At 44.6% G+C, this 23,831-nt stretch overlaps 1 protein-coding gene across 3 annotated transcripts; it reads left to right on the forward strand.

The window, feature by feature from the left end:
* Nucleotides 1-668: 668 nt before the first annotated feature.
* Nucleotides 669-23,831, forward strand: LOC127384024 (neurotrypsin-like). 3 transcript variants are annotated; one of them, XM_051617868.1, is made up of 16 exons: nt 669-1,014; nt 3,222-3,455; nt 5,558-5,603; nt 6,941-7,177; nt 8,590-8,713; nt 9,394-9,569; nt 9,990-10,137; nt 10,923-11,101; nt 11,516-11,657; nt 12,753-12,955; nt 14,493-14,634; nt 14,903-15,108; nt 15,629-15,707; nt 15,914-16,036; nt 16,555-16,835; nt 18,513-23,831. In XM_051617868.1, exons 2-16 carry the CDS (start codon nt 3,384-3,386, stop codon nt 18,821-18,823), a joined length of 2,469 nt encoding a protein of 822 aa, XP_051473828.1. In that variant the 5' UTR covers nt 669-1,014; nt 3,222-3,383; the 3' UTR covers nt 18,824-23,831. The 3 variants fall into 3 exon arrangements, with proteins under 3 accessions (XP_051473828.1, XP_051473829.1, XP_051473830.1); XM_051617869.1 differs by lacking the exon at nt 669-1,014 and adding an exon at nt 2,675-2,756; XM_051617870.1 differs by lacking the exon at nt 669-1,014 and adding an exon at nt 2,833-2,883.

The raw sequence follows: 23,831 nt of genomic DNA on the forward strand, positions 1-23,831 counted from the left end.
GTGTGATGACCAACATATGGGTATAGAATTTGCCTGGAGCTGGAGCTGACTTCTGGGACCCCAGGCTGTAGAGGACCTGAGAAATTCTAAGTTCACTTCTGTTGGTGGTTTTTCTTTCTTTGTATTAAAACTTTCTAGTACAGTTTTTCACCTCTTAAGCTAGCAGCTGGGCTAAATGTGCCAAATTCTAGTGTCTGTAAAGAACTGTCTCATATGAGGCTGTAACAGAGAAACTAACACTTCTTTGTGAAGGAAGGAGGAAGGAAAGAGAATGGTTTTCAGATGAACCCAGGTTTTACAGTGCTTCTTTTAACAGTACTCTAGGAGTTATTTTGGCTCTGGATGCCATGCTGTAACCTAAAAAAATCTCTAGTTACTGATTGTCCTTGGCAATTTGAGCTGCTGCCATTTCCCCATAACTCAGTTAAGCTTATATTGGGTGTTTAAATGTGCCCTGTGACACACTCATATTGGAGGTCACCCCATTAATAGTTCATGTGTGTAACTGCAGAGAATGACGCTGTCCTCTGAGTTCAGGGTTTGTACCAGCCCATGTTGCTGTTGCTGGGGAATAAATGAAAACTGACTTCTGGTGCTGAGCCCACTGGTTAAGAACACTACTGCAAAGACCTATATGTGATTGCGTGGTGGGGAAAGCATTAAACAAAAGCTGACTAGGTGTTCTACCCTGCTAAGTCAGATTTGCAGGATTTAAGCAAATCTGCTAGAATTCCTTGATCTTACTCCTGTTCCTTACAGCTTGAGTATTATACCAGCTCTGGGTACGATTGCTATTAACTACCTCTATTTTCAGGTTTTCACTGTAGATCTCTTATGGAAGAAGCATTGATGTTTCAGATGTTTTTTATGGAGAGTAGTCCTGCCAGTTCAGGAGAAATATGCTGAATTCCAGAGAGCCAAGAGCATTATAGAAGATGGTGCTTCTTGTTCAGAACAATCAGTACAGAAGGACTCTGCAGAGAATCATAGACTTACAGAACTGCTTATATCAGGGTGAGAAGGTGATTTGTGTTAAATAGCGTACTTAGGTTATTTACAACTACTTCAAACTTGCCAACGCAAGAAAGTTCAAGATCTGTTTTATATATCTTTAGATATGTTACCTATCTAATTGCCGTAATTATATTGGTAAAATTCCCTTCTTGGTCTTCTTCTCCACTTTGGAGAGGGCCACGTATTTGTGAGAAGGTTCTGAGAATCTGAAATCTGCCTCTCTCAAGAAAAAAATGACATGTTCCAGAAAACCAGGGGGAGTATTGGCAAGAAGGAAATACAGTTCTAGAAGAGAGCCTGCTACAGAGGAGACCTCTGCAAAACCCACTGTGTCTTTGTACAGTTTGTCATTACTCCAGAAACTGAATTCCAGACTTGGACTTGCATTGCTTTTGGTGCACTGGTCTGTTTCCTTTCAAATCACTTTCTTTAGGAAACTGCTTTATGTAGAAAAGCCTTGTGTTGAGAGGGAAGCAACTTAAAAGCTACTGTCAGAGAAATCCACTACAGGATTTTGATAGAGGTTTTAAACTGTATTAGTGTGTGGCAGAGGCTCAATCAGCTGTTTCTTCCCAGGACTAGGGTGCTGATTAGGTGAGCATCTTACTGGAGTTCTGAAGGGGTATCGATAACCTCTTTGCTCCTTACTAAGCGTATTTCTCTGAATGCTCATAGATCTTATGTTCCTGCCTCCAGTATATCCTCATATTTTCAGTAGAGTAATTCGTTCAAAATTCCACTGTGTTCCCATCTTTAATTTCATTTTGCTCCTTGCCAACCTGGAGAGTTGCAGCATGCTGTAGCATCTAAGCTATTTCCATCACCTGTTGGCCCTGCTTATCTCCCCCCTGGCTGCAAGGATACAAGAGATTTGCTCCTAACTGACTGGTTGTAATTTGTGGCCAAATCCACTGTGTCCAGAATGCACTGTGTTACAAATCCACTCCTGAAAGAGCTCCCTCCTACCCCTCAGGGACTCCTGTAAAAGATCCAGCATGTAGTGGAATTTCCTCGCATTTATTTGATGAGTGACTTGAGGATGAGGCAACACAAACCTGTCATGTGAAGTGAGTAATGAATGGGCAAAAGGCTTTTTGTCAAGCTAATGGATTTTCATCAGCCCATTCCTTGTTTTTATGCTGAAGGTGTTTTTGGAAATGCTGCTCGGCAGACTTGGCCAGAAGTGAGCTCATTTCTTAAGGTGACCTTCATGTTTCTTGCTGTAGAACACCAGGTGTTAATCCCTCAAAAATCAGAATCTAAGAAATGCCCAATAGGCTGAGTTGAGGAGCAATAGAAAGAACTTCTTAGATTTAATAATGTTTAAAACTTTTATTATAGCCTCTAATCCTGATTTATATGAAGGTGCAGTAAGCTGAAAACACTAAAAAGCCCCGTGGGGTTGTTCATAGCAATACAATAATGATCAACCCTCTGGAAAGCATCCTAGCCGATTGAGTAACAGCCCAAGGTCAGGGAGACACCTAATGGAAAAGATCTCTGGAGGCAGTACCCACGACAGCAGGGTGCAGGGCTGAAAACTGAGAAGGCACCCTGGAGAGGGCTGCGCCACCTGTGGGTTTTCCATAGGGAGATGTGGAACCGGCTTCATGTAGTTTTCTGAGTCCCATTTACCTGGGTTCAAATCAGAGCAGTTTGACCTCAGGAAGCTGCAAGCAAGCAGCTAATCGAGGCGGGGATAAAGTCCAGATTCCTTCCAACAAATCTAATCTCTGGCAAACGTGAGCGCACGAGCTGTTTCCCAGTGTTGTTGCGGGAAGTTTTACAGTGCTATACAGCCCCAGCTCCCAACGTAGATGTAACCTCTGTGCTTCGGGAAGAGGAGGAGGCAGCAGCTGTGGGGAGGAGGTATCGCAGGAGAGAAGAGAGCGGCTGGCCCAGCCGCCGGGCAGGCAGGGGCGGAGAGGCGGAGGCTGGCACGGGGAGAAGCGCATCCCCGGGGCACCGAGAGGGCTCGGGGAGAGGGAGGGGACAGCGGGGAGCGGGCTGAGGGCTGCGCCCCACCCGCCTGCCTCCTGTATCCTAGAGAATTTCTGGGGCATGTTCTCCTCCCTTGTTTCTCCCCCCTGTATTTCTCTCGAAGAGAAGAGTCAAGGAAAACAGATGTGGAGAGGAAGGAGAAAGTGAAATTCTAAGATGCTGCTGGGAACTTCGATCCCTTCCCTTACATCCCTTTTCCTGCATAGGCATGGAAGAGGCGTCCCACTCCCTCCGGTGCAGAGCAGCTAGTGCCCTGCTCTCTGGGAAAAACAGCTGCAGATCCCGGGGAGACGGCAGTCGCTGAGCCCAGCAGCTGAACGAGAGAATGTGATGCTTGAAGAAGCTTCTGGCCACGTTTTACAGGAAGGATGGAGATCCCGAAAGTACTCGGGGTCCTGGTAGAGCTGTTGAGTCTGTTATCCTGTCTCAGTTGCATGGAGGTAAGAAATTGATATTCTTCTATCTGCTTGTAAGAAGTCATGGCTTTCAATATCTACACTGTAAGGGGATCTTTTTATTGCTTGAATATGTTTTCCAAAGCATATAGGCAGGTGTGGACTTTGGGAAAGGTTGGGAGCTTGGGGAGGGATTTATTTCATCGTGCATATGAAAGTCAAGAAAGGAAACAAAGCAGGAAAGTGATGCAGAAGGGCTTGCAGATGCTTTGGCTCAGGCTTCCTATGTTTCTCAAGCACTGCAGTGACCCTAGCAGGAAAGATCCTTTGTTTCTGTTCTTTGCTGATTGACTGATACCCCTATTGCTGTTGTGGACAAATGATTTATAGCCGCACAGACCTGGGACAGTGCTGCAGCACAGGCTGTTTGCACTAAAATTTGGTGGTGGTGATGGTCAGTGTTGGGGGATGTTGGAAACTGCTATAGGAACTGGCAACAACTAATATTTCATTAGAAGGAAAGCATATTACTTGGACTGCAGTTCTTTTGTTTATGGTCCACCTCCAAGAAGAGCAGGTTCAGGCTTTCATATGTAGCCTGTTATTAGCCCAACCCATCCCTTTATCCCCTGCAGGCTTATGTGTGTGCATGTGCACACTAAAAGCTGGGAGTCGGGGGACCGGGATTATGGCTCAGTCACCTGTTTGGTACAGTTACAGAAGCATAGATTAGCTCACTTTCCTCTCTTTGCAAAGAGCTTTGAGATTCTCAGATAAGTCCTTCAGTAATGTTGGTTCACAGACCATTGCGTGGGCTTGCAACAGCCTGATACCATGCAGATAGATGGATTTCTGGCTGAAAAGGGTTTTTTCAGTTAAATGCTGTTTTATCTGTGCATGCTCTTGTGCATACAAACCTGAGATCTGAGCTGCTGTTTCTGAACCTTGTCAGGAATTCATGTTCAATGTGCGGTGTCACATTCTGACTTCTGGAGGGTGATGCTGGAACTTGACCATGGTAGTCAACACTTGCTGATTCATATTCATAAGCTTGATTTGAAAATGACATCTGCTATGAGTAGGTGTCATTCTCATCAGGTATCTATGGGAACTATCTCTGCTTATTCCAGAGGTGGATTTGGTTTAATTCCAAGTTTTACTCTTCCCCTTTTCCAGGAAGAGGTGAAGCTGACAGAAGCAAAATTACTGCATTTTGAAGAAAAACAGATCCATTTCCAATAGCTAGTATTCTTTGTATGGACCGCACTGCTCTGTAAATTACAGCTTCTTCATATAAAAATACTAGAAATGTTCAGTAGAAAGTATTTAGAAATTAATTAAACTACAAGGAGCTAGCAGAAGCATGCTAGCTTTTCACTCTGGCCTTGTGAAGATCTTGCACCTGCCTGCACACCATGTGATGATGCTGAGTGGAGATCCCTATCTCTCAGTCAGCAGTCAAGTTATAATGATCAAATAAACTCCCTATAAGAGGAAATGCAGTTTTGGGGACAGATAGGATGCTGAAATTCTAAGGGCTTTGTTTCGTATTTTTTGGTTTTAGCTATTTAATCCCATTTTATATAATAATACCATAGGTCATATCACATTCTCATGAATTAGAAACAAAACCCTCTGAAAAACATGTTGGATTTTCTTCATTAGGTGTTGCCCACTTTGTACGTAGTTGTTTAGTACTATTTTAACAGGGATCCCTTGGGGCATCATCCCATCATGTAGATGTATTTCTTGTATGTTCACAGCTGTGGCCATAGATGGCTTGCCCTACAAATCGAGAGAAAATGAATGGTTATTAATTATGTTTCTAACTGGTAACAATTATTGTCTTCTGGCTTTTACTTCCATAGGCATCTCACTCAGATTACCAATTGTATTAGAAAAGAACAAGCAGAGCTCTGTAATGTAGTGCTTAGATCAAGGATAAATCTCTGCAGCCAGTAATTATCCATTTTGTTAGTGGACAAAGCTGTGATTGGATTTGAAGAGCAGCAATGGGAGAGCAGGGAAGAGGCTGGTTACTAGGGTGTGTTTGCCTAAAGCAGCAAAAGGCCAAGCTTCTTCTAGGACATGCCCATGTTTATTTCATTGGATAATAATCTCTGCTTTTGCTCTGTTTCTTTTCCCAGGCTTTCCTGGGATCCCAGCCCAACCAAAACCATTTGCAGAGTGCAGGTAAGAACAAGAAGTTATTAATTCAGTCATCGAGCAGATTCTTTCCAGCAGTGGTGATCTGAGACTGTAGGTATGATGAGCCACTGCTGCCTGGTATTCGTTCTTTCTTTCCGTCACTTGTTCAGTTTTTTTCTCCTGCCTCAATATCAGTTTATCTCCTTCCCCAAAATGATCAAACCACTTTCTTCTTCTCTAATACTTTTTCAGTTCCCTACTCCTCCCAGGTGTTCTTCAACTTTCATCTCTTTCTCCGCCTCAGTCTTTTTTGCACACTCACTTTTCCTCCACTCTAATAACTACAGAATTCTGAAACGTCCGTCTCCCAGGGTCCCAGTTGATGCAAAGTGCACAGTGTGTTTTCCAGACACCTCCCTGTAGCTGCTTCTCATTTTTGTACCTTGCCATTAACCTTCAGCTCTCACCCCCGCTGGCACGGGCTAGAAGAAAAATGGCATGAGGCAAAGTTTATTTGTACCCTTGCTGTTTGCCCTATGTGTCTCTATGGCAGAGGGGTTTTCTGACAGTATTGGCTTCTTTTTGTTTATTCAGCAACTAGAGCTACAACTGTTATCTCTGAGTCTGCTCTTCCTGTATTATGCACTCTAAAAAGCCCACCCTCACAGAGGATCTGGTTCTCTTTCTTGTTTCAGGGTCATGAATGGAGAGTTTTTATCTTTTTTAAAGATCCTATTAAATTAATTGTTGGGATTTATTTGCATGAAATGTTTCGCATGGGTACTGGCCTGGAACATTGGCACCTGTAATTTCCCCCCTAAGTAGGTTTCCTTTCTTGTATGTTGGCCAAGTTCAGATCAGCCAGGTGATATGCTAATGTGTATAGGGAACATACATACAATGAAATATAATGTCATTTCTCAACTTGGTGCTTTATAGAATCACATTATAGCCAATTTCAAATTCTTCTCAGTTTCAGTCAATTTAGACAATCTTCTAAAGAGCTTAGGATTGAATACAACAGTATCTTACTCTGTCTTACATCTGCCAAAGCAGATGGGGGAGGAAGTGGAGGAGTGTGTGCCAGGCTCAAGAGTAATTGTAATGGGAACCAGTTCAAATTGTCCACATTTGCACTCACAGTTAACACATTTCAAAGATCTATTTGGGCAGTTTGACTTTCAGATAAATTTGGATAGATAGTGCATATTATAAAGATTCTTTGAGCAGCTGTCTTGAAGAGTGATAGAATTGAAGCCAAGCAAGTAGCAATCAAGACTGTAGACACAGGAGGTGTTTCAGATCAGCTGTATCTCCCATGTTGTCTGAGCCTCAATGTGTGATGTGTAGCGTGATGCTAACAGCTCCCTTCCTGTGCCCAGTGTCCAGCGTGTGTGGTGTCGGACCTCTGGGGTATTACAATGGCTCACTGGCAGTCACTGAGGCTGGGGCAGAGTGCCTCAACTGGGCAGAGTTCCCTGATTATGTTCAGCAGTACCCAGACCGTGGCCTGGGGGACCACAACCACTGCAGGAATCCAGACGGGGGAACTACACCCTGGTGCTTCTACCGGCTTGCGTCAGGGGCCATCGGCTGGGCTAACTGCGACTGTAACCAAGGTAAGGGCTGCTGTGTGCCTCTGCCAGCACCTGGGCTGCACTGCTGCGGGGGGCCCAACCCAGAAATGTGTGCTGCACAGAACTGCAAGCAGCAGCTGTGGGGCACCCAGTAAAAGAAGCACAGTACAATAACTGTCCTGAATTGGCAAAATAGTTAGGACTAGAGGCTAGCCTGTGTGGGAGAATCATAGAACGGTTTGGGTTGGAAGGGACCTTTAAAGGTCATCTATTCCAACCCCTCTGCAGTGAACAGAGAAGAACATCTGTGTGTAGTAGGGGGTAGATTTAAGCCCATGTAGCCATAATGCCTTGTATAGAGGTTTTATTCTCATACAAGGAGACTTCTTTATTTTTTTACTGTTAACTTATGCCACTTTGAAAACAGTTTAAGTTATGTGGAAAACAACCCACTCCTGCTCCTTAAGTGTCTGTATCAAAGCTCTCCTGATGTAAGTGTAGCAGTTCAAATATAACAAGGAAAAATCTTCTGTGGCTAGATTTTTAAATCTTCTGTGGCAAGGTAGGTCATAGGCTTGCTTTAAAATTCCTCGCAGTGCTGACACAGACTACTGCTAACTTTGAAGCACACAAGGGAGCTCAGCTTTTTCAATGCACCGACTTCAATGCAACGTTTTTGAAAATGTTTTGTTTGTTCTCCTGTTTTCTGACTGTCCTTGTTTTTCCCACATTTTGCAGGACAGATGAAGTACCACTTTAATAAATGACATGACAAAGTCTTTTCCTTTGTCAGTGCAAGTGGCAAGTGCAAGTGCAAAGGTGGCTTCATTAAAGTGAAAGATACAAGCGTATTTGTGCTGTATGCCTGCATCGAGGTACTACAGAGAGAAGGTGTATCCTTCTCCCAGTACATAACTGAGCTGAGATGTGCTTTGTAAACAGTGATAGATATCTGTGGCACAGTGGGAATTGAAAGAACATCTACATTGGCACTTGTTTTTCTCAGAGAAATTAAAGAGGATTCACCTGCTCTCACTGAACATCTAGATATAGCAACAGTGATGCTCATAGGTGAGGTGCTAGATGGAAAATAAATCAGTGGAGTGCCAGAAGGAATTTGAGAGCCTGCCATTTCCATATGCCTTTTCAAGGTAGCATGTAAAATCATCCACATTTCACAGGAGAATCTAGGAGCCATGGCAGAAGCCAAGTTTCCTGCCAGTATTACCATGGCTTTAGAAAGGACATAGCACCAGCCAATCCTCCTGAGCAGCCATTGCTGGAACGAGGGAGGTGTCACATCCTGCACTACTTCCTACAAGTCACTTCAGTGAGAACACCAGCAAAACAGGGATGAGAAAAGCCAAGTGCAGTTCAAATTCAAGACTTGTTGATCTGAAACCTCCATCAGAAAATAGCAGCTTTCATTTTTATTTTTTTCCCACTTTTGGAAGGTGCTGTGCGGTTGGCTGAAGATAGCAGTGTGGAGCTGTACTTCAGTGGACTCTGGGGCGCCATCTGTGCTGACCACTGGACTGACTGGGATGCCAGTGTTGTCTGCAGGCAGCTAGGTCTCAGGTGGGAACCTCCCAATCTGGTTGCCAGAGTTACATGTTCATGTGGACTTTGTGGTTACAGTTCCTCTGGCATAGTGTATTGGCTGACGGACGGCAGTTTGTTTTGTGGGCTTATTTCCCAAGTACCAGGGTCCTTTTCTACAGTTTTCTTTCTCTGGCTATGCCCAACCCCAATCAGCATTCCCAAGAACATTTAAAAGCAGTAGTTTCTACTTGGTGCTGGAGGCTACAGTGAGTAAGCTGTGACATTGTATCCCCTTTTTAGTATTACCAGCTGGAGTTACTAATAGAAATTTTGAGAGTGTGAAGCCTTCTTGGGAATCTGGGATTTGGACCTTCAAAATTCCAAATAGCAAGGGGATAAGGAACACAAAGAAGGAAGAAGGTGATTCAGATATTTGGATGTTTGAATCTGTCGATGGGTTTGCTCATCACTCTCAAACAATGGTGCCATTTCTGACCATATCAAATCCCCTGCAGTAAGCAGAAAGACAGAATGGGTTAGATGGTGGAAAGTGCTTTGAAATTGCTTGTACTTTCCCATTATGCACTCCCCATCGGCCAGGTTCACTGGGATGTGAAATGCCACAGCTAGGCTGGAGAGTCACAAGAACTGAGGGGAAGTTATAAATCAAGAAGTACTACAGCATTTCATGGCTCTGCTGCTTTTTTTTGTACCAGTGAGATCGGCACAGCCGGGAAGAAGAGCCATCCTGGACTGTGGCCTGTTCCCCTGCACCTGCAGTCAGCAAACTGCCATGGGGATGAGAAAGCCCTGCTGCAGTGTGGCTACCGGGAAGCTGTGTCAGGAGCTTGTAAGCAGGGGAGTGCTGTGGTAACATGTGTCCCTCCAGAAGGTAAATCTAAAGGGAAGGCTTGCTCCCTGTTTGTCATATCAGTGTCACTGATAAAATCTAAGGTTGTGAAACTGTGGAGAGCAAATAATTGGAGCATGTTCTTCTTTCACCTGCTATACAGGTGGTTATCTCCCTTCCAGTGAAAAATTATCCATCATTTCCTAATCCCAAATACTCAGAGTGGGCATACTTTTATAATCACAGACAGGCAGCAAAGTCCTAGTCACTGCAGCAGCCAGTTAACAAGCTGTTCCTGGACCAGCAGGTCCCCCTGCTGTGGGCTGCGATCATGAATGCTTCAAGGGGGGAGCTTAGAGGGGAGGATGTGGTACAGTGGGACAAGTGTATCCCAAGAACTGCTGGCTGTGCTTTGTCTCTATCTTGCTCTGTTGTGCTCTCTTTCACTTTCTTGAAGCACAGGTGTAGGTGCCCCGCTACGTTTAGTTGGGGGAAAGGAGAGCTTTGAAGGACGAGTGGAGGTTTACCATGATGGCAAGTGGGGTACCATCTGTGATGACCAGTGGGACGACCGGGATGCTGAAGTAGTTTGTAGACAGCTGGGACTCAGGTAACTTCCCTGCTGTATGTCATGGAGTGGTAACAGAGGAAGGCAGAATGAAGAATGTGAGAGCACATCCTTTCACTAGAGAACCAGCCCTTTCTATGGGATGTATAATATAATTCTGAAGCAATCGTCCCATAACGGGATTTTATACTTAATTCCTGGCAGTTTTATGGGTTTACGCTGTGAAAAAAAGTGTGTACATCCCTTTATAAAGTTTGTTTGTGTTTATCGCTGTTCATTATTTTTGCACTCATGTTCTAGTGCAAATCTTGGCCTCAGTGATAACTTGTCATGGTGATTTCCATATGTGAACTGCAGTTGTTTACTTAGTTAAGTTTAAACACTTCCAGTTTAACTGGCTGCCCTTTTTCACTCCAGTCAGCAAAGCAAGAGAGCACACCCCATTCTCCTGTGTGCCATTCAACACTTAACATGGGAGCTGTTGTATACTGAGCATTCTTGAAAATCACATAATTACCAAACTGCTTGCAGTAGATGATTCAAGTTTGAGATCCCTCAAACTTTGGCAGTTTTTTGCCTGTCTCTGAGATTGAAATCTCGTTGTCCTCAGGAGTTCCCAGGTGTTTGAACTGTTCATATTGTGGGCATGTTTTTGTTGTGTTGGAAAGTCTTGCTGCAAAACTTGCCAGTAAGGTATTTTGGTTAACAGTGAGCAACACCAGTGTGTCAGAAATTATCAGATGTTCTATGGGAGAAACCCTGTGCAAGGCAGACTTCGCGGGCACAAGACCTGCATTACTGAGTGTATGTACCTCTACCATCTGCAGTGGGAACCCAAGAGCCTTGTCATGGGCTCACTATGGGCAGGGATCTGGCCCAATCCTGTTGGATGAAGTAGAGTGCTCAGGCAATGAACTCTCGCTTGACCAGTGCAAGAAGAGTGACTGGGGAAGGCAGAACTGTGACCACATTGAGGATGCTGGAGTCTCATGTGACCCTTTCACAGGTACAGACCTACAGCTCTATGCCAGTCATATACAGCCAGTCTTGTTCCTGTATTACACAACTTGCTCAGCAGATAACTCCCCTACTTCAGGATCCTGCAGTTTCTATGTATAGTTCCCAGAAGGATTGCCAGATGTGGAGGCAGAAGCAAGCAGCAGGAGGGAATAAATCAGAGCCTGGTTTGGTGGTGTCCCCATGGCTTTCCACAAGTGGCATGGAAAGGCTGGGGTTGAATCCTGCTCTGACAGATAGGCATGTTTGAGAAGAATGGATGTTTATTTTTTTAATACCCACAGATATCTGTGTCTTTGGTGTCTTTCACTCGTGGTCTGAACAGAGGCTTCAGCAGTGGGGCACAGGCTGTTTCTTTTTTCCTCTGCTGGGTGTTGATCTTCCCTTCTCCCACCCCTTGCAGAGGGCACTGTCAGGCTGGCTGGTGGCCGCAGCCCCAGTGAAGGCAGAGTGGAAGTTTATTACAATGGAGACTGGGGCACAGTTTGTGATGATGGCTGGACAGACCTCGGTGCCCAGGTGGTCTGCAGGCAGCTGGGCTTCAGGTAGGACGACTGAGAGTGTGTGTTGTGTCTGTGCTTCCTGATTTCAGGGATTAGATTCCATGCTGCTTCACTGGGTTAGGCTGGACCTTAACACTTCAATGCTGTCTTTGTTATCCACATTATACAATATTTTCAGAAAAGGTCAGTAGGTATCCACATTTTTTGCCAGGGGAAAAAAAAATAAAAATCTTTATTATCTCTTGCCTCAGCCTGTTTTGAAAGCACGTAACAGGCTTGAGAATGTCTATGTGAACCCCTCACCAAAGTCAGAAAGTCCTCTCAGTGCTCCTTAAATTTGCAAGTGTATCAGCTCAGCACTTCCACCACCCCTGCCCTGTCAGGTGAATGACAACATCCATCTGCTCTGACAGCTAAACACATCACCTGCTTCAATTGTTGAACAAAGACTACCAGGGCAAAAAAAGAGTAGTACCAGCAATTTTCATAAGGCTTTTATTTGAGTCCATTGCTGGACTGTTGTCTGTCTGGGTATAATTCTGGGGAAGACTTAAAATCAGATACTCTAGTCTTGGAGCCAGTAAAGCTTTTTATGACTTTTTAAATATTATTAGGGTATCCTTGTAAAATTTCATCTTTATAGACTAAAAAAATATTAAGCTTAATTCTTCGCTTTGAGTTCAGCTGCATCCTGTGTTTGTAGCCTCTTGTAGTGTCTGAAAGTTTGCAGCCTTCTGCATTTCAATTCCAGGTAGCTGCTTTCTATAAAAAGAAGTAGAATTATTTACATGTGGGTTTTTAATGCCTCCCCTGCTAGCTCATTCCCAAGTTGATGTGCCTTGTGTCACGTCTGTAAAGGAGCCGCTGTGCTATTGCTCTCTGTGCTGCTCTGACTGTGCCTTTCACCATTTTGAAAATGGACTGGTCTGAGTGGGCTTCCCTGAAAACTGAAGGTGGTGAGATGTGCAAGCTGCTTGGCTGCCATCTTGCATATTACTGAGTGGTTTAAGTCCAGAGGCCACCAATACCACAGCTGAGCTCTCTAGGGGAGTTTTGCTTTGCGTCTGAGCTTGGGTCCCTCTGCAAGATTAATGAGTTTTAATTCATCTGATGTTATGTTGTGTTTCCTTCCTCTAGTGGTCCTGCTACTCTGGCCTCTGAAGGGGACTATGCTGCTGGCCAAGGCTTTATCTTACTGGACGATGTGGCTTGTGTGGGGACAGAACTGTCTCTCCTGGACTGTCCCCACAGCAACTGGGGGCAGCATGACTGCTCACATGCTGAGGATGTGGGAGTCCGCTGCTCCCCTGAATGTAACACAGTCATGGATGGCAGCCTGGGTAACTCACCTTGCCTCTTACTCTGGAGAGCAGGGAAGTGCTTTTTGCTGGTCTGTTCTGTGGAAGCTGTGTCAAATGTGGGAGTCATCCCTGTGCTGTCTCAGTGAGGAGACTGGTTTTTGGGGACTCCTAGGAACAATACCTGTATAGAACCTGGAATTGCAGAGAATTATGTTGGCAGTCTCTAAAACAAACCTGAGGGGCTTTAGTGTGCCTTTGCTTACTGATGAAATGCCTGAGCTCCATGTCTGTGGGTACGTGGGGCCCCTGTAATGACATCCCTTAGGAAACTGATGCAGTTATATTAGTGTCACACCTTGCCAAGACCAGAGGACTTCAGAAGTGAGGGGCTGTTGTGTGGAAATTTGCACACTCTTGTGTTGATTAATTGTGTTTTAATTAAAACTGTGAATGTATTTCAAGCTAGCATAATTTCCTGATACTCTCCACTTTCCCTACTACAAGAGACTTTCCAGTTTGTTAGACGGCGTCCAACTTTTTTGTTTTTCCTGGATGTAGAAATCTTCTCTTGCCTAGAATAATGTAACAGTTTTATAATTTAATGGATTTATTTCCAAGGCATGTTTAAGCTTGTCTACTCTTGGCTCAGGAGTTAATAACTTTTCTTCTGTTCTTGTTCTCTTTGCTCAGCTTTCATAATATGATCCACTAATGATTTCCAGGATGTATTAAATAGATTAAAATTTATATAATCTTCTGATTCAGCACCCAGGTGAAATGAGGGAAATAGTCTTCATACAGAAACACTTTTGTTTTTTTAAGCTTACTGATGTCTGAGATTCTGATAAGATACTGATGTCTGAGTACTGTGTACAATTTTGGGCACCACAGTACAAAAAGGATATGAAGCTACTAGAGAGTGTTCAGAGGAGGGCCGTGAGGTTGGTGAAGGGTTTAGAGGGGATGCCATATGAGGAGCAGCTGAAGGCACTTGGTCTGTTCAGTCTGGAGCAGACTGAGGGAAGACCTCATTGCAGCTTACTGCTTCCTCACTGGGGAAGGAGGACGAGTAGGCACTGACCGCTTCTGGTCTGGTGACCAACGATAGGACCTGAGGGAAGGGTTGGAAGATGTGCAGAGAGAGGTTTAGGTTGGATATTAGGAAGAGATTCTTCACCCAGAGGGTGGTGGAGCACTGGAATAGGCTTCCCAGGGAAGCAGTAATGGCACAGAACCTGACAATATTCAAGAAACATTTGGACAACATCCTCAGGGACATGGTGTGAACTTTGGGATTGTCCTGTTCTGGGGTGGGAGTTGGACTGGGTGATCCAGGCTGTTTCAGGAGGCAGTTGAGCCACCATCCCTGGAGACATCTGAGAAGACAGATGTGGTGCCAGGGGACAGGGTTTAGTGGTGGACGCTGCAGAGTTAGGGTAGTAGTGGTTGGACTTGATGATCTTGAAGGTCTTTTCCAGCCAGAATGAATGATAATCTTTTCCTATAGAACCCAAGTTCTGGGCACCTCACACTCTGGTGTTTTTGCTCACAGTGACCCATGTGTTTGCTCCTGCAGGACCTCCTGTGCGGTTGGTGGATGGAGAAAGCACCAAGGAGGGACGGGTTGAGGTATTCCTGAATGGGCAGTGGGGCAGTGTCTGTGATGAAGGCTGGACAGACAGAGATGCTGCAGTCGTTTGCAGGCAACTGGGATTCAGGTGAGAGATCTGGTACATCCATCTTACAGATAGAAGCACCTCTCAGCAGGCATCACTTCTTTCTGGACCTATTGTTGAGGGCTTAATTTCTTAGTTTTGGCATACCTGCATGCACTTGTAGGGTCCTATTCTGATAGTGCCTTCAGCAAGTACTGTACTACTGCGTGCAGAGTGACACTTAAATATTATTTCTTTTAAAGTGTGCTGATGCATCAGGTTCATCTGCCTCCTGCTTACAGCAGATTAGCCACCCTCTCTCTAATTGCAGTGGTACAGCAAAAGCCAGGGCAATGGCTTATTTTGGTGAAGGCCATGGGCCCATCCATCTGGACAACATAGAATGCAGTGGCATGGAGCACACCCTGGGGCAGTGTGTCAGGCCTGACACCAGGATTCACAGCTGCTGGCACAGTGAGGATGCTGGTGTGATTTGTGACTATGTGGAAGAGAAGGTCCAAGACATCAGAAGAACAGGTTATGTGCCCATTTCCTCTGTCCAAAAATCTGGGGCTCCACATGTAGAATCTCCATATGCTTTTATTCTTTTTCCCTATAGTTCTCTTCTTTGGCTGAAACTTTCCCTACAGAATAACCATGTCCTGTCCTTGCTTCAGTTGTCTCTTTTTATGATCACAGGGTGCTCCAGCCTGAGGAGCTCCACCCATGTCAGGCCTTTGAGCTATGTCACAGCCAAGTCACCATACCCTTCCTTGGAGCTGTAGCCATGAGCATATTTTGGGGTTTAGAGCACTGAGGAGGTAGCTGTACAGGTCCCATTCCTGGCATTAGACTATAGGTAACTGGAGGCAAGCACCTCCACCAAACTGAGGAAACCTATAGGATCAAATCTTCTATGAATTGCATATGCACAACACAATCAAGTCAGTTACCGTGAGGATTAATGCCCTTGGGGAAGGCAAATGGTATTTGGCTCTGGGACAGCAATTGTTGATAGTTAAGCTGAAGGTACCTACCCAGCCCCTTTGCTGTGCAGGTCCAGAGTCTGGTGTGTGTGGGATGCGCCTGCTTCACCGTCGCAAGAAAAGGATCATAGGTGGAAACAAGTCTCTCAGGTACTACCCTATGACAGGGAATCAGAACTGGCAATGCTGAATACATTTATACATTTTCACTGATGATTTTTGAACTTGATTTGAACTGGTGTGCCTGTTGAGGGGAGAATGCACACCAGCTCGATCCTAGATGGGACAGAGTGGATAGGAAAAGAGGAAAACAGCTCCTTTGTGTGTGACTGCTATTATCCCTGTTTCTTCTTCAGAGGTGGTTGGCCATGGCAGGCCTCACTACGGCTGAAAGGTTTTCATCAAGATACTCGTCTGTTGTGTGGAGCTACATTGATCAGCAGCTGCTGGGTAGTGACTGCAGCCCACTGCTTCAAAAGGTGTGTTTCTGAGTGGGGAGGTCTGAGGGATACTTGGCAATGAACAAGATAACCTCATGCAAGGCTATCCTCCCAGGCCAGTGGAACCATATTAACAAAGTTTCTAAACCAAAACTTGCAGGTTATGATGTGTGTGATCTTGAAGGACTTACGGGGATGACTCAACGTAGGCTTGCTTTATCCTTCACTGCTGACACCTGCCCTCTTAACTCTGAGGCTTTACAACTTAAAGGGAACAGCATTTTGCCATTTCTCACTGCTTTGAGGAACTATGAACACGAGGTCACATGCCTTTTGCAACTGTTGTAGCCCTTTTTATCGGAAAAATGTCTTGTGTGTGGGACACCCATTGATCCCAACACCTGGCATTATCACATCTGCTAAAAAGGTCCCACAGTCCTGTAGCTGGCACTGTGATCAGTTTGTGAGGAGGTGGTTCAATCTCATAGCAACTGCTGCTCTGGTGAATCAGTTTCTCTCTTGGTGGGAGTGTCAAGGTCTTGTATCTTTCTCTCCAGGTTTGGCGTTGATGTGCGGCGCTACGTGCTGCGGGTGGGCGATTACCACACAGGCGTGAAGGACGAGTTTGAGAGGGAGCTGCCCGTGGAGCGGATTGTCCTCCACAGGAACTACTGGGCTGGCAGCAATGATAATGACATCGCCCTGGTCCGGATGCGGGGCAGAGAGGGGCATTGTCTCTCCTTCAGTCGTCATGTTCTACCTATCTGCCTGCCTGATAGGAAAGAGAAGTCTGACATCAACAGGCAAGCCTGCATCATCTCTGGCTGGGGAGACACAGGTAAGTGATGAGGCTTTGAGGAGCAAAATCAGTGGAGGAGTCTGTATTTAGGAGCCTAAGTGGCCATTAATTTATGTCTGCAGAAGTCAAGCTCATGCTCTTACTGCTTCTATTATGTGTGCCAGTGTATGGTGTCAAGGACCAGAGAGCTGTGGGGGTTTTTGTGCCATTGTGTTTTTTTCTGATTTTGAGGCTTCTTGAACCTGTCCATAATGGAAGTTTTCATTGCCATAGCATCCTTCTGAAGCTGTGGGAGAGAGGAATGCTGGTATCTTTCTTCCCCCTTCTACATGCATGTTTGCCCACAGCAGACCCTTTAGGCAGCAGCCTGTACAGAGCTGATTTACAAAGCCTATGTACTACCCAGGGAGGCCCCCAGGACCTCCTGCCTTCTTCATGATACTATAGTAGTGAGGTGGAAGGAATCTCAGACTGTGTTTCTTAGTCTCCCCGGCTATTGCTACAGGGACAGTTGGTCTCTGAGGCTGATTTCTGCAATAGATTCAAGACAGCCTGTATCTGTCCTCTTGCAGCACATTGCTATGGAGATTCCTAGGTAAAATGGAGAAGGAAATATTCTAGAAAGTATTAATTATTAAATACATAAATCAAGGTAATGTTTTAAAATGCTGGGCTTGGTGAAGTCCTGACATGCATGCATTAGCAAGATCTGGAGACAGCTTTGAACTCTAAACAAAGCTTTAAAACCAGCCATCCAGTCCTCCCCCATTTGGGGCTCAGAGATGTAATGCTGGGCTTGGGGCTAGGAGGCCTTTCTGGGGCTGCTGTGGCTGGAGAAGAGCCATATGTTGAGAAAGACTTGCTACCAAAAGGCAAATAGCCCCAGGACCTTCTCCCTTGATTTTGGAGTTACCTGTCCTTCCCAGCTGTTTCCCTAGCTGGTTACCCCAAGTGTTTAACTGCAGATACATAGTTGCCTTTGAAGTCAGTTGTGGCAGGTGCATGTGTCATTTTGGGATGCCTGGGGAGGAACAAGGAGCAATTTAGCCATGTAACTCCTTAAGCAGTACTGAAGCTTAATGGCTAGAATCCCTCCCAGGCACCAAACCTGGCTTTCCCAATAAGAGGTGCAGTTACCTACTAGTTTGTGAACTTACAAGTAAACCTTGGGCACAGAAAGGTCATACTCTAATATAGCATGGGAACCTTATGTTCTGAGCAAGTTTGAGGTAATAAAGAGATCTGAGTACACAGAGACAAACCTGGCCAAGGATGAAGTGAGGTCCCGTTTAATAACATTTGGATGCCTCTAAAGCATCTTCCAAAACTTATCTGGAATATTACAAATATTACTGCATTTAGTCTCTTGAGAAAAAAAAACACTGTCCTTGTTTTACAGAGCAGGAAATGGAGGCTCAGAGAGGTGAAATAAATGTAAGATGGTTCAACTTACTTGTTGGCAGAACCAGGAGTAAGACTCATCCTTTGATCCAACTTCTTCCCACTTCTTTGATCTTACAGCTCTTTTTTGTGGTCTGGCTTGGCAGCAGTGTTTTCTGAAGTGATGGTGGCTCAGAGATGCTGAGCTTGGCCTATTTCTGTGATGCTGTCTTGACGCTAAATGTGCAAACATCTGCCTTTGTGTGGAGCACTGTTGTTCTAGGTCGCTGCTGTTGAATGTACGTGAATTGGTCTGGCTGATCTGTTCTGTTCCAGGGAAGTCCTACTCCAGAACCCTGCTGCAGGGGGTGGTGCCTCTTCTCCCACGGGAAGACTGTGAGGTCCGTTATGGGCAGAAGTTCACTAACCGTATGATTTGTGCTGGGAACCTTTCTGAAGATAAAAGGGTGGACAGCTGCCAAGGTGACAGTGGAGGGCCACTCATGTGTCAGAGGTCAGATGGACGCTGGATCATTTTGGGGATCACTTCCTGGGGCTATGGCTGTGGTCGGAAAGATTCCCCTGGTGTGTACACAAAGGTCAGCAAATACGTACCCTGGATCAAGAAAGTGACAAAGCTAAAATGAAAATGAGCTGTAGCAACTTCAAGATATGATCCTTCTACCCTGCAGCAGCAGAAAGCTACAGCTTCTGGCCTATGACTGACTGGAGATTTATTTTGTCCTTGGACCCTGGAAAAGACTTTAATGTAGAACTGGGAGAAAAAGTTATGGCTGATTCTTTAGCGTCTTTGTTTTTACTTTAGTCTGTAATCTTTGAGTAGAGAAAGCAAGTGCACTCCGGTAAGAATGATAGGTCTATGTTGCTCTGACTATCCAAGTCCTGTAATATAATCACACTTTGTCCTTTGCCCTGGCACATAGAAATAGTAGAAGTGGAGAGATACCTGCCTCTGCAAATCTATTTCTGTTTCTGTATGTTCGCACACTTGAAAAATGTTGCAAGGAGAGGTGAGATGCTTGGATGGCATCAGACTCTGACACAGTGGAAATATTCAGATATTTTTTCATAACAGCTCTCTTCCATTCCAGAAATCAGAAAATTTGACCTGAGAAACAGGCCAATAGTTGGAGGTTTTTTTTCTTGGAGGTTTTTTTCCTTCTCTGTTATGTCTCTAGGGGGAACCTTCTCCCTTCTGAATAGTAGGTCTGCTCCCATATGATCCCTTCAAAGCATTTGTCCCTGCTAAGAGATGCTTGTCCTTCCTGCTCTAATCCTGTATCACACATCCAGCTGACAGATGCTATGGTTTTATTGCTGCTTTCTAAGTATAGTGGTTCTTTTGTGTTTGTTTTTTTTTTTTTTTTTCTTTTTTTTTTTTCCCTTAAAGCAGCATCTGCTAGAATCAGTTGTTGGTATGAGAGTGAATCTTCATTTTTAAGAGACAATAGCTTTCTTGCCCTCATGATTAGTAAAACGAACTTAAATATGTGACCTTAAAAGGCTGAATAGACACGTTATTTTTTTTAAATCCAAATGTAATGTTAATCTCAAACATTCAGATACTGAGTCAAAATTTAACAACACTGCGGGGAGTTTCTCTTGGAACCTTAGTCACCATAGTAATTACCTGTCCTTTATATGTGATGTTAGTCTTTAATATCCCTGCGTTCACAGTTCACCCATGAAACATGGAAATACTCCCAGGGTATAGATATAGAACAAACACAGGGAATGAGTAATTTGCTTGAGGTGTACAATAGTGTGCTGCAAAGCAGCTTCCCACTTTCCCGAAGTGTGTCCTATTCTTGCAACCTCTGGACAATGCTTCCTCTCTTCTCTTCTTTGCACTATTTCTCTTTTCATTCCTCTCAGTGGGAGTAAATTGGCTTGACTCGAGGGTATGCAAGCAGTGCCATCAAGCTGTAGTTCTCAGCCTGAACATTAATAGTGCTGAGAGAAAGCAGCAGTTGCCGAATGCTTCGATTTCTTCCTTCCCCCTCATCCAAATAAGTGAAGAGTTTTCTCTTAGGCCTTAATCACTTTTGTCAGTTAAATTATTATTCTTGAGTAGGTAGAAAAATATAAAAATAGGCAGGCTAAGTGCATTAACAGTTGTGCAGTGCACAGTGTGTTGTCACTGTGTATAGAAAAGCCAGAGGAAAGGCAGGTCTGCTCAGGAGCAGGGGCAGTAAGCTTTGATGTAGAACCAAGGACCCAAACATGGAGTAGTTGTACAGAATGGGACATATGGAATTTGTGCCAGATGTGCATGTTTTGGGTTCGCTTATGCACTGTTGGGTAGGCAATGACTGGGTCAGGCACTGGGCTGCTGCCTGGAAGATCTGCACTAGAGGCACTGAGGTGTTCAGAACGTAGGTATTACAAAGGCAAGAACAGACAAGACCACAGCCTGTGGGTTAGCAATGCCATATTACAGGACAGGTGGTGACAGCATCCTAGAAATTGCCTTAGATTCAAAAAGCAGTGATTGCCTAAAGCTTTAATTTGTCTTCTATAAAACAGCCTAATGTAAAGGTGCTGACCTGGCTAGGTGGCTGATTTTTGTGTGTGCATGCTAAACTAAGCAGTTCAATTTACTCCCTCCAGGGATTATAGGACAGTTGGGTTACCAATGCTGCAATGGACTACAGTGGAAACTTTATTTTATAAAAGAATTTAAGGAATCTTGAAAACATGCAATGTCAGAACGCCTGCAAACTCTCCTTCAAGACAGATCAGATCTGTTAATGCCTCTTCCTGAGGGGCTGAATGTCTGCAGCGCTGCTTGTGCTGATAACCCGGTTTGAAGTGCCAGGCGGATCCTTCGGCAGCGCTGTGCTTGGCTCCACGCTGGGGGTGCTGTCCCACAGCTGCTCGCAGGGAGGCCCTAAGGTGCAAGCTGCAGACTTCTCTTTATCTCCCAGGAATTAAAATGACAGAAGGACCAGGGCAATTATGTTACAGACCTCTGGTCTTCCAGGGGACTAAAAGCCAAATTCCACACTGTCAGTCACAGTACCTGTCTGGGAAACATTGAGGAACTGGGCTTCAGCCTCCCTCAAGCCAGCATGCTACAAGAGCTCAAATGAAGCTTCTGTGTCTTGGGTGCTGTCACATCTTTAGTTTAACCTGGTATGATCTTTCAGCTTATACTCATAACCCCAACAGGCATAGAAACAACCAAAGGATTGAAGCTATGAGGTTATTTCAGTAAGTCCACTTAACTGGTTGCCTTTTAGAGGTTAGAATAAATTGCCATGTAACATGAGTGAGATGCAGACCTGGCATTGTCTTCTGAAATTCCCATGTTATAGGTCAAAATATTTCTTTCTTCTAGATTTTGTCGCCATTAAAGCTATGGGAATTCTCATAAGTCCTGCATGAGCCAGGAGGAGGGAAAGAGGTATCTGATCTTCACCGAATTTTACACCTTACTGGTACTATAGGCAAGCCTGCCAATTGTCTCCTCAATTGTCCTAGCCTGTTTCAGAGCACCACTCTTACTCTTTACTGTTTAAACTTGGACTGTGGCCCAAACCAAGCTCACATTTACTTGAACTTCCTGGTTGGATGAGCAGCACTCAACTGCCTAGGACTGCCTAGGTATTTTGTACCTAATATTGGCCAGCAGGAGATGTTTCAAAGGATAATAAGTGTGAATTTGTATAGAACAAGTTCTAACAGCCTTTCCTTTTGGAGAGTTTTGTTCTTGGCCCATTTAATTTACTTGCATTACTACTATTATTATTAAAAATAGAAGTACTTGATCCTTTAGGTGTTGTACAAACACTATGTGCTATCTTTTTGTGATCCTTCTTTTTCTAAAGCCTGAACATTTATATCACTCACTTTAAAAAATAATTTAATGTAACCAGCCTTCATCTTCCAGAAAAATGTTAAATCCCTTATTTAATCCAACTAAACTCTCAGCCTCAATATTTTCTGGCAATGAGAACCAATATAATTTTATTCTCTATAGCACATAATTTCTTTTTATGGTTCCTGAATTAACTGCCTTTTGTTTTCATTGAATCCCATCTGTCCTTGTGTTCTCAGCTATGTGAGGAAATAAGGGGCCTGGCTTTATATTCTCTGATGTCCATTACTCTAGTGATAGTTCCTTTTCTAAAACGGTGGCTAGGTATGTCTAGGTATCTGATAACATGCTGACTGTCTCCCCATGTCCTCTCTTTCTGCTGGATCTTTAAGCTTTGGTAGCCAGAACAGAATGCAGCTTGCCAGGGGAGGCTGTGCCATCTGCTGATTATTTCAAGTATTATTTTCTATAGTAGGCAACGCTGTGTTTTCAGTGCTGCATGAGTATTATCTATGTATGCTGGAGCTAGCTTTAAACTTACCAGTGTGGCCTTGGTGGCAGCCTAGCTGCAAGGGGATGAAAACCTGCCAGGGTTAATTCCCCCCATGGCTCAGGAACAGCCCCTCTGAGCCCAGAGCCAAGGCTTGTAGCAGCATAACGCAGCTCTGGGCAGGGAGCACCTGAATAGCAGGGTAGACCTTTGCCTGGGCTGACACACCTGTAAGGCTGATACAGTCCTTCTTTGCAGCATTGGTCTGTTGGATAAGATTAATGCTCATACACTATTTCCAGGAGCTGAGAGCTGGTGGTGGCTGTGCTGTGCAATGTGGATGCTGTGAAACAAGTTCCCATAGCTGTATGGCACATGCTGGTTGTGTGAGAAAGGGAATGTCACTCTGACTGCGAGCATTGGCAGAGTAGACCCATGGCTATAGTAAGGGCCTACAGAGCAGCTCTTAGAGCTCAGGGTATTCCTCTTTGAAGGAATACCCCAGTGCTCTGCAGAGGCTGACCCAGTGCTGGTGTCTTCCTGATCTGCAGAGCCTGCATTGGTTCTCTTACGAGCCCTGTCCTGACACCAGTCCAGGCTTTGGCTGGCTGAACCTGGATTAAAGATTTATTCATTTCCTGTAGCTGAACACTGTTCTGATGATTTCCATGAATTATGTTCTATGCTGTAATTAATCAGGCAGCTGTTTATTAATCTGAACAGGATGCCAATTACCCTTGTAATCCTTGTACCCTTGTAGCAGAGAATAACAGATCGGTTCCTCAAATATATTAGTGGAGGCACTGGTGAGAAACCAGGAACATGAATATTTGCTATCTCAGGGGCAAAATAGGTGGGCCTGCCTTTTGTCTGTCTTCCTTTCTTCCTGAAGTCTCTTCACCCCAGAAAAGAGGTGCAGTGATCCATCAACCCCTTGAAGACAGATTTTTATGTGTATATTCAGCAGTCGCATGAAACCACAGTGTGGTATTTAACACCATGTTGATAGATTTGCTGGGATTTTGAAGGAACAGAATGGCCCATGTAGGTAACCAACTTGGGACCACTCCTTGTGGAATGAGGCATTGTGACCCAGACTGATGCACATCTTGTGGGCTGTATTTTTATATGCTAAGAAAAATATTTAATTCCCTGTATCAAGGAGAAGCACTCACTTGTGTAGTAGCCCACTCAGTCCTATTAAAATCCCTTTCTACAAACCAGAGGCTGAGTATCTCTGAAATCAATCAAGTGCCAAAACTGTCATGTCATCTGGATTAACACATTGCTCACAAGGTATGCTAATAAACAAATTACACTGTGA

Source organism: Apus apus, chromosome 4 (assembly GCF_020740795.1).
Source record: "Apus apus isolate bApuApu2 chromosome 4, bApuApu2.pri.cur, whole genome shotgun sequence".
Taxonomy (NCBI): Eukaryota; Metazoa; Chordata; class Aves; order Apodiformes; family Apodidae; genus Apus; species Apus apus.

What these genes read in the sequence shown, in the direction of transcription:
- LOC127384024 (XM_051617868.1), top strand. Translation starts at nt 3,384, where the DNA reads ATGGAGATCCCGAAAGTACTCGGGGTCCTGGTAGAGCTGTTGAGTCTG. An exon ending in AAACCATTTGCAGAGTGCAG is followed by an intron (nt 5,604 to 6,940) that starts GTAAGAACAAGA and finishes TCCTGTGCCCAG; the next exon opens with TGTCCAGCGTGTGTGGTGTC. An exon ending in TAACTGCGACTGTAACCAAG is followed by an intron (nt 7,178 to 8,589) that starts GTAAGGGCTGCT and finishes CACTTTTGGAAG; the next exon opens with GTGCTGTGCGGTTGGCTGAA.